The sequence below is a fragment of the Psammomys obesus genome, unplaced genomic scaffold (assembly GCF_907164565.1).
Source record: "Psammomys obesus unplaced genomic scaffold, mPsaObe1.curated_primary_1811, whole genome shotgun sequence".
In the NCBI taxonomy this organism is placed as follows: Eukaryota; Metazoa; Chordata; class Mammalia; order Rodentia; family Muridae; genus Psammomys; species Psammomys obesus.
In genome coordinates, this window is record NW_026590809.1 from 4,715,596 (window position 1) to 4,726,424 (window position 10,829).

At 45.3% G+C, this 10,829-nt stretch overlaps 1 protein-coding gene across 1 annotated transcript in view; it reads left to right on the top strand.

Moving 5' to 3' along the window:
• Window positions 1-213: 213 nt before the first annotated feature.
• The window catches only part of Ednra (endothelin receptor type A), a 59,157-nt gene continuing 48,541 nt past the window's right edge, over window positions 214-10,829 (top strand). Inside the window, exons 1-2 of the mRNA XM_055609111.1 lie at window positions 214-537; window positions 4,183-4,659. Coding sequence (XP_055465086.1) covers window positions 4,243-4,659 — 417 coding nt within the window. The 5' untranslated portion in view covers window positions 214-537; window positions 4,183-4,242. The remainder of the gene's footprint in view (window positions 538-4,182; window positions 4,660-10,829) is intronic.

The following is a 10,829-nucleotide window of genomic DNA, read 5'->3' on the forward strand; positions in this document are numbered from 1 at the left end:
GAGTCTGGTCTGTTACTCTCTACTCTCAAACCCTGCCCCTCCTAGACCCACCCCTAACTCCATCTCAGGAAGGAAACAGTTAAAGATTCCTGCCCTTCAGGGCCTGGCGGGGGCAGCAGCCTTGCAGCTTGGTGGCCGCTCCCTGGAGGGCAGGCGGGATCGGACGCCCCGGCAGTTCTGTTCCTGAGTGGAGGGGACGGTCTGGGAGCCGGAGGAGCCTGGGGAGGATCGCGGGAGGCGTGTTTCTCCGGAGTTTGCTTTTCCTCGGGAGCCTCGCGCGCGCGCGCACCGATGCCTCTGGTCTGGCGACGGGGCTGAGGAGGTGGCGAGCCTCTCTCTGATCCACCGGACCATCGCCGGAGGTTTCGGGCTGGGCAAGATCTCTCCGCAAGGAGCCGGGCTCTGCCGGGGAAGTTTCCCCCAGCCGAGGCAGTGCTGCAGCCCCGGCCACCCGCCACCCTGCGCGCCATCCTCCTTCTCCAACTCCGGCTCCGTCTGGTCCGGGCGCGGACCTGCCTGCGTCCGAGGAGCTCTAAGGTCGGTGCAAGTCTTTCCTACCGGGAATCAGGGAGACAGGGGCAATCGGCCAGTAGGAGCGGGCTGTCGTGTAGCGGGGGTGAAACGCAGCAGGCCGGCCTGGCACCCACCTGCCTGGGCTTCCCAGGGTGGGGAGAGCTCTCCTGGGAGACGCGGGCTGTGTGCGTGTTGTGGGGCGGGGGGGGGGGGGGGGCGACTATTGAACTTTGAGCATAAACCCAAAGCATTTTACACCCTCAGGCCAGACTCGGATTTTGGGGGAAAGGGAACCCAGAAGTTCGCCCAGGGGTGTCTTTCTCCGCAGGCAGACCAGAGCTTTCGGGATTATCAGTGCCCAGGGCGCTTGCTCCAAAGCCTCCTGGTGAAGTTGGCCCTGCTCGATGAGAGTCAGCCTCCTCTCACCCGCACCCTGGGTGCGGAGCCAGGACCCTTACAGTGAATAACAGACGTGCGTGGGAGCCCTCCTCGCCCCTCTGCAGCGGGGCTGCAAGTCTGTCAGTTGTTGGCGGTCTGGCTGTTTGCTCAGTGCTGCCCTTTAAAGGGCACTTGTTGCCTTTCATGTGCAGAGCACTGGAGCTGTTTGTAGATAAGTCCGTTCTGTTTACACTGCCCTAATGGCCTCACCCCTGCAGACCCGGGGTGAGGGCATATTAAAGTCAGAGGTGCCACCAAGGAGAGTGGCCAATTTGTCTTCTCCGGAGAGCAAAACCACGGAGAACCTGAAAAAAGTTCTTAGTTTAATTTTTTCTCTACTTGTAGCTGTTTCTGGCTCCCTTACCCCTACCGACCCATCTGATGTTAAAACTTGGCCAGCTGAGAAACTTCTCGGCAGCCGTGTGGCATGAGCCACCTGTCCTAAGCATGTGTAGTTTGGGTGCCTTTGCCGGTGGCAAGTGAACATTTGTCCTGGGAATCTGATATGGTAAATAGGAGCTAGCTTTCGTGTGCCACTGAGCTCTTACCCCCACAAAAGAAAGAGCGCTGAATCCATAGCCTGTCCTTCCACTTGGAAGGTGGTTGCTTCTCCAGAGCTCTTACTACAACCGATGAAGCCTAGCAACACTTAAACTAGAACACACCAAAATGAGCTACAGATCCATCCTTGGGAAATCATGTGTTTGAGAGCCATTTCTTTCATTTGGTTTTGTGTTTTTGCACTCTGTGACAATATGGTATCCACATGTTTTTGACAGATGTCCCTTAGATGTGGTAAGCTGACAGAGGTGTGGGGAGAAGTGAGTTCTTTGGTCGTGTCTTTGTAGGAGGGAAGCAAGGAAGTAAGGAAGGAGGTTTGAAGGGTAGCTCGCTGGGACCATGAGAAGCTGTGGCTTTCGCCTTCTTGCCGCCCGGAGCAATCAGCTGGTTGAGAAAAGCAGCTCCTATGGGCACCAGCAAGGTCTTCATGAGTGGCACAGTGCTGGTGACAGCCAAGTGTCTCATGAAGTCATGCCTCCTGGGTAATTCTAATAGATCACGTAGCTGCTCCGTTTATGGAAAAGACCTTTGTCTCTCATTTTTAGGAAAACTATTACTAAATATTCCTTTCCCACTGGGAAACTGGGAACCATTAACCACCATTAACCAGCCAAGAAATTAAAGAATTATGCCTTCTTTCACTATCCAAAGAGGCAGATTTTAAGAAGCTTTGTGCTGGAATTCTGGTCTCCATCTGGGAGAGGAAATTATGTTTTGTAGGCTTGCTAATAATGCAGCCAGATATTCTGGACTAAGGGGTGGGAGAGGAAATCTGAAAACAGGGTCAACAGACGTGACAGCGGGGACAGGTAAATGGCAGGCCCTTCACTGGGAAATCACGGCAGCAAGTGAAAGCCCACAGCCCAGCTATGAGATTGGATGGCTGTCCTGCCGCGTCCTGGCTGTGCAGCCACAGCCACTTCACCTTTTCAAGACTCGCTCTCTCTCGGGTGAAGCGGCATTGATTCTGCCTGCAGCCAGCAGTAACGCTCAAGTCCAGAAGCAGTCGGCCCCTATGAAATGCGATGTGTGAAATGCCGTCGTTGCGTCAGCGAAGTATGCGAGACGTACAGCCGGCATTTGTCTTATGCCTTCTGTACCACATCATGTCTTATTTGGTCCACATATTGACTAAGCCTACACATGATGTCCTATGATAAATGTCAAAATTCCCAATAGCCTCTAGCCTTGAGCAGACTCAAAAAAAAAAAAAAGTGAGTCTTAAAATCTAAGATTAGGTGTATATGCCGTAGATACATGCCCCACTGCCCATAAATGAAGCGATAGTCTTCATTCAGAGAGTAATAAAAGGAAAGGACAAACCCTGAAAGACACAGAGCTATTTACCTCTGACTGTTATTCTCTCACCACCAAACTTCCTCTGCTGTCTAAGTGTCTTTTCTTTAAGTGTTAGAGGAGAAAGCTAGATTTATTGGACAACAGGGACCATGTGCCCTTTGCAAGTGACAAAATAGATAAGACCTGACCACTCCTCCCAGGCTGTTGCCTCCTCTAAACTACGGAGACATCTTCAGCACACTGTTGGTGCAAATAAAGCATGAAAATGAGAGGCAGGTTTGCCTAGTGGTTAAAGCCTGGTGGTTTGGAGTCAGATCAAGCTGCCTCAGAGTTAGGAATTTGTCACCGCCTTTGACCTTCATGAGCTCCTGGGCGTTCTTCTCAGCTTCCCTGTTTTCCTGATGGACCCAATTATGACTTCCTGGGACCATTGTGCTCATCAGCAGAAGCACATGATGTATTCTTCACAGTGCCTTGCCCATCCTAGCTAGGTAGGATGCTCTCAAGAAGCCATACTAAAAAGCCATAGATAACCCTTGGCAAACCGTGCGACTAGCCTGGGAAAGCCTGTCCCTCACATTGTGCCCACTGACAGGCGTCATGGTGGTTTCTGATGCACAGAAGAAGTGCTTAAAATGTGTGGATTCTGCAGATTACTCATCAGGAGCTTCAAACTAAATCTTTTCTCTTCATCGGTGACCTTGTGTTTTGATTTGTGTTTGTTTTCTTTTTGTGGCGCTGGAGATGGAGCAAGCGTGAGTGTGGAAAGCAAGCACTGTTCCTTCAGCCCCCCAGTTCTTTCTCACTTCATTAAAACTTGGATTGTTCGGTGCAGGCATGACATTAAGCCTGGCTTTCAACGAATGCTCTAGCACCTAGACTACCCCGCTGCTCCCTGGTCCTGCCAAGGACAAACCAGCACCCACTGGGGGAAACTGAATTCCTCATCAAGAATTAGATTCTTGTATTTTTTGCCTCAACATGAAGCAACTTTTCCTCTTTTATCAAAAAGTTTTTTGTCTCACTTCTGGAAGAATCAGATTCTCATTAGCCTGAATAAAAAAAAAAATCTACTATTTTTTAAGGAAAACTGAAATATCTCTATTTGTATTATGGTCTACATACAGATAAAGCTGTGGATAGAGCCAGGACTGAATAGATTTCTTGCTGTAATAAATTCTTGATCTTTTATATTTTATATTAATAAAATCTTGACCTTCCCGTGTGTAGACTGACACAGTTGTATCATATCTGTTTAACAAATATGGCCTATAGTTTCATTAAATTAGTAAACACTGATTATCTATGATCTTTTGGGAAAGCTAGATTTTATAGCAAAAAAAAATTGTTCCTACTTTTTTTGTCTTCCAGGTGAAAGAAAGAAAGGTGTAAAAACGACATAATATAACATTTCTTCAAATCCACATTAGGATGGATAGCTTTTGCCTCATGGCATCCTTTTGGCTGGCCTTGGTGGGAGGTGTAACCAGTGACAACCCTGAAGGACACAGCACCAATCTAAGCAGCCATGTGGAGGACTTCACCCCCTTCCCGGGGACTGAGTTCAACTTCCTGGGTACCACCCGACCCACTAATTTGGCCCTGCCCATCAATGGCTCAATGCACAGCTATTGCCCACAGCAGACTAAAATCACGACCGCCTTCAAGTACATTAACACTGTGATATCCTGCACCATTTTCATCGTGGGAATGGTAGGAAATGCAACTCTGCTCAGAATCATCTACCAGAACAAATGCATGAGGAACGGCCCCAACGCGCTCATAGCCAGCCTGGCCCTCGGAGACCTCATCTACGTGGTCATTGATCTCCCCATCAATGTGTTTAAGGTAGGAAGCTCCACTGGACTTGGTTGACCGCTGACACTTTGCTCTGCTCTGGCTGGCAAGTTGATTTCTGATATCTTGGCGTTTCTTGTTCATTGACGTCGTAAGAGTTTTAGTGTTATGGATTAGACTATTTTCTAACTTAGCTGTTCACGGTATTTCAAGTATGACCCTTAAGATGTTGCTGTCAAATGAGGTAGGTTCCCACGTCAGCGCTCAGCTTGCAGTCAATGACTGGAAACGTTTTGAGATGCAGTTTTTAGGGAGATGTACCAAGCTTCCAAAGAGAGTAAGATAAATGCATATCAGTAGTTTCCGTTATCTTTTAGTGAGATGCTGCTCAGAGGAGATGCCCACAGCAGAACTTGAACTGAAAGCTGCTGTTTCAGTCTGAGGGTCTGGGCGATGTCTGAAACACACAGGCTTGACTCCTCCCCTCAGTACCTGGTGACTTGGAGATAATGAAATCCACCAATAGCATGCCAGGACCGCATTGGTAACCGGAACCATTTTAAATAGTCCTGTTTACTTCTTTCTCTTTTAGCTCTAACGTGTGCCCAGCCCTGAGCTAGGCCACAGGGCTCCAGAGACAATGAAGAAAAGGAGGTGCTTCTGCAGAAAAAGTTGAGTGTCCAAATATTGCTGGGTCACCTTGCCTAGGAGAGTATTTAACCAAAAATAAACTAAAGCCAAAGGGAACAAAATACTCCATATTTGCTGTAGCCATTGTAAGGGAAAATTTTGCTGAAAAAGATTAAAGTACAATAAAAACCAAGCAAAAATTGGCATATGTGTGCCACATTTTAAGAAATGTCTTCACCCTAAACCAAGGAAATCGCTTTTCTCAGGCTTTCCTTCTCTCCTCCTCTCCTTCCCATTTTTCCTTGTTTCCTTCTTCTCCTCCCCTTTCCCCCTCTCCCTTCTTCTTTTCCTCCCTGTTTCCCTGCTTCCTCTTCTTTTTCTTCCCCTTTCCTCTCTCCCTCCTCCTTCTCCTCCCCTTTTCTCTTCTCCCTCCTTCTTCTCCTCCCCCTTTCTCCTCTCCCTCCTTCTCCTCCCCCTTTCTCCCCTCCCTCCTCCTCCTCTTTCTCCCCTTCCTTTTCTTCCCCTACATCCTCTTCTCTAAAGTCAGGCTCCTTCCCTTCCTCCTCCCCATTCTCCTCCACCTCCTCCTCCTCCTCCTCCTCTTCTTCCCTTCTTTTCTTTTCTTTCTCCTCTGAAACAGAAATAACTTATTCTAGATAAATGATTCTCAATCTGTGGGTCTTGACATCTTTGGGTGTTGCAAATCAGATATGATGCAGAGCAGATATTTACAAAACAATTCATAACAGTAGCAGAATCACAGCTATGAAGTAGAAACAAAATAATTTTATGGCTGGGGGTCACCATAACATAAAGAACTGTACTAAAGGGTCATAATTCGAAAGGTGGAGAACTGCTGTATTGGGTGACACAACTTTGAAGTGTTACTTTAAACTACTTTTGCCAATTAAATTATGAGCAGCAAGGTAGCCTGGAGTCCTGGAGTGGCCTCCCTGTTTGTACTGGATATGCTTAAATTACAGTGAAGTCACATGGCGCTACCACAAGCATCAGAGTCCTAGCACTAGGGATGAAAGCCATGTGTGTTTGTTTGTTTGTTTTATTGTTGTTGTTTTGCTTTGTTTTTTTTCCCAGTGTTATTTTTTAGATTCTTTTAATTTTTATTTTATTTTATTAATTACAGTTTATTCATTTTGTATCCCAGCTGTAACCCATCCCCTCCCAATTCCACATTCCCTCTTCTTCTCCTATGCCCCTCCCCCTTTGCTTTGTGTTTGAAACAGGGTCTCTCTATGTTGTCCTGGCTGTCAGGAACTCACAGAGATCCTCCTGTCTCTGCTTCCTGAGTGCTGGGATTTAGGGTATGTACCACCATACTCAGCTGATAATTTTTTGAATGTTAAAAATCTTTCAAAATTGTACCGTATACTTTGGAAAACTAAAGAAATTAGACAGTGAATAATAATATAAAAAAAAAACATACTGTTTCCTTCCTTGTAGTATGTATGAAAGCATATGATTTCACTTTGAACATAAAAGCAGAATTTTGGAACTAAACTGTGAAGCAAAGTTGCAAATGCATAATTAACTGAAAATGTTTAGCATTTGCTTGAAATTTTACTTTTTTCTCTTAAAAAGTTCTTAATTTTCTATTCATGAGTTGCCATAATATCCTTCTTTAGTGATGGATTTTAAAAGCTTTTTATGACTTTTGGTAAAAATTTGACTCGTTAGTCTCAGCTGAGTATTAGTGAATTATTAATTCTTGATTATTCATACTTAGACACTGGTTAACTGGCTCATCTTTGTTCAGGAGAATAATTGACCATCTCTGGACTAACTTGCTGCTTCTGTTCTAGCAGAAACAAGGTCTGTAGATTCAACCCTGTGTAAAGCAGTTTCTCGTCAAACCAATAGGTGTAGCTTCTGGAGAAAAGAGGGGTGGCGTGGGGATGCTGGTGACCTTTGAATTGCTGCTGCCAGGCACCACTGTAAGCTCTTTGTCTGCTCTATGGTGAGTCACGTTAGCTGAGAGATTTCTGAATATCATAGAAATCCAAATATTCTTTATGTTGCATTCACAGAGCAATAGGTAGACGGTGATATATGTTCATCTGACTACACGGGTCTTCCTTTTGGGGACTCTCATGATTGATGGACCTTGTTAGAATTCAAAGCAATGTCGGCAATTTGATCATGGTGCTTTCACATAACATGACTATAATTGTTTAATTCCTTGTTTATAAATGTAACATGAACCACTGGACCAATGTAAGTTTTAGAATGAAACCTTTTTAGATATTTAAATATTAAACATTAAATAATTGTCTCAGTCCTCTTCAGAGAAAAGAAAACAGCCCTTCCTTGAGCTTGTGAGGCCACAGTGGTGAAGAGTTTTCTCCATCTTTTTCCATACTCCTCTAGGTCAGAATACCTCTAGCTGTTCCTCTGAATTCCATGCCACTAGTCAGAAGAAATCCTTGCGGGTAGTGCGAGGTCAGGCCCCAGGTCCTCCTCCCCATGGCTGCCTCCTGCCAGAGCCTCCCAGGGCAGTCAGTTCCCTCTCACATGAGACCCGGATCCCTCTAACCACATCTGCTTCACTGTGTCAGCACCTGCCCGTCTCAATCATTCACTAAAATGGTGGATCCGTGAACTCATTTCACCCTCCTCATTAATGGAACAGTTATGTTGAATGTAGATTGGCTGATCAATCTGCCCAAGAGCTCTGGATGAGCTCTTCGGGGCTGGAGATAGTAGACAAAGTGGAATGACCGATGTCCAAAGCCTCAGCAACTGAGTGGAAAGCCAGGTTGGCAGATCACATCTGCAATCTCAGCTCTGCGGGGTGAAGATGAGTGATCCCAGGCACTCAGTGCTCAGGCAGTAGAGCCAAAATGGTAACTGTGAAGTTCAGTGACAGATCCTATCTCCAAAAACACGTTAGAGGTTCAGCTGAGGAAGACAACCTGATATCAACCTTTGACACAGTACATAAAAATAATAAATAAAAAAGCTTTTTAAAAAAGACTTTTTTGTTCTCAAAAATGTACCTAAAAACGCTGCTGTTAGTGGCACTTGACTACTGTTTGCTTTTACTTGGTACATGAGAACAGGTGAGTTATAAATAGGTTAGTTACCTTTAGCTGAGTCTTAGGCAAATCATGGGTTTTCTGTGAGAAACTTATCTATGAAATAGGCCTCTACCTAAAGGTTTTATGTAGACACATGGTCTGAAACTCTGTCCTACCTCAGTTACTGACAACAATGTCAGTTAGATATTCAGTCTTAAGGTGATCCAAGTCCAAATACATAGGAGTGGCAATGTGGAGACTGTGTCCTAGGGCCAGCCAGGTCAGCCACAGCTAAGCCAGAAGAAAGAGAGGCTCCAGTGGTGAGTGTTCTCTTCACTCTTGCCAGGAAGGGATCATCAGGAGTGTCCCATGAAGCAGCTGCTGGGCAGCGGCGTCACATAGCTGAGCTGCTTCCCCTCTGTCATTAGCCATGCAGTGGGGCCTTGGTGGTTTGTCCATGTCCACGGACGTGAAAGAGCTCTCTGCACACTGAAGTTTAAAGTTTCTTAATTTTTCTCACAATCTCCAGTGTATCCTCCCCCAAAATCTCCTTAACTTCGTTCCACCTCTCCATACCACTTCTTCCAGTAGACCTAGGGAATTCACACTGTGCTCAGCTGTCAAGGCACCCCATACTCTAACTGACCATACATTCTCTGCTTTTTAACACACACAAAGGAAGAGAAGAAAGAGAGAGGGAAAAGGATAATAAAGGAATGCTATTGCCACCCCTTCAATGAGCTTGGATATATCCTATAATATATATATGAATATAATCAGTGATCTTGACCCCAAATAGTTGCTGTCAAGACATTTAAAGATTTTAAGTTAAAAACTGGGTTAGATCTGAAGTATATATGTGACATTAGGAAGAAATAAATCAAGAAATGAAGAGAAATGGCTCCAGACCTTGCTTGCACGCACACACTCACCCATGAGTGACAAGAGAAATCACAAAATCTAACAGAACAAAATGCGAACCAGAAGGAACACAGAAAGCAAGTGAACACCAGTTGCCTTCTGGGTTTTTAGACAAGGGCCTCACAAGTGGTACTGCCGAGGGACAGCCACAGCAAGCTCCATCAAAGGACAGTTGTAATTTTTAGTTGCTCAAGAAACAGATAATATTGTAATTGCAAGAGAAGACTAATAAAAATGGGGAGGGAAGGAATGAGCTTGCATGCTGTCTGTATGCCCAGGCTTGCACCCTATGCTGGGTACACTGGAGATGGATCCAGTTTGTCAGAAAAATACATTGTCTGATATCCCAAGATTTAAAAATAAATAATTTGTCCAAGTATATTAATATTGATCACAAAGCATTTACATGTTAACATGGCAACACAAGGCAAACACCAGCTCTGTGTCTGAGGATCAAAGCTAATGCCCAGTTAGCATATTGCTTGGAAACACAGAATGTCATGATTTTTACTCTTTAATCACTTATGAGATTATGTTTACATCAGGTAGTATAATGATATAAGTTATAATTTGTAATGAAGTAGAAACCTCAAAAGTGAGGTTTTTGAGTGGGCTAAAGCTTGCAGCATGTAGTTTCAGGGTAATAATTTACCCAGATGTTCACGCAGATGTTCCCATAAGCCACTGCGCCTCGCCTTTTAAGCAGAAACAAGAATGAGAGAAAGCATATGTATGAGAGAAACTGGGTAGAACGAATGACAGTCATGGCCATGAGGAGAGAGCTTAGTAGCACGGGTCCTCTGATAGAGACAAGCTGAAACTATCTTTAGCTAGTACTGTACGTGAATAATGCCTCCATTTAACGCATAGCAAGAAGATTTATGAGAATCACAGACTCCGGGATGACTGACTCTGTCACTCAGTGAGCCACCACTGACTGAGAGCAGCATCACCAGTAAGTAAAGGCAGTTTCTGTATGAAGTTATCAAGACTGTTGCAATGGGAAGCCAGGGCTCTCAGGGTCCCTCTCTGGCAGAGGGTCTGAGCAGGGTGGAAACAAAAGGCTTTTATCCAAGGCCAGTTACTCTCCAAATTCATCCAGTCTCTGGCATCTTGTACTCTAGAGCTCATCTTTTGGGGGCAGTGGAGCAAATGTCACTTCATGACACAGTCAATCACAGAAGCAGTTTGGGTCTCAGAAATAAGTTGTCATGACTTATACATCAGCTGCCTCAAAGAGCTGTTCAGTAATACTTGTTTTAATTAGGTGTAAGCCTTGACTGTTGAAATTAGCATGTAATCAGATTTCTCTGAGACCTTCAGATGATGGGAGTGATGCTGAGGTGATGGTGACGATGGTAGTAGCAGTGGTGGTGGTGGTGATAATGATGGTGATGGTGGTGGTGGTGATGGTGGTGGTGGTGGTGATGGTGGTGGTGGTGATGATGGTGATGATGGTGATGATGGTGGTGGTGGTAATGATGGTAATGATGATGTGGTGGTGGTGATAATGGTGGTTGTGGTGATAATGATGATGGTGATGATAATGGTGGTGATGATGATGGTGGTAGTGGTGATGGTGGTGGTGGTGATGGTGGTGGTGATGATGGTGGTTGTGGTGATAATGATGACGGT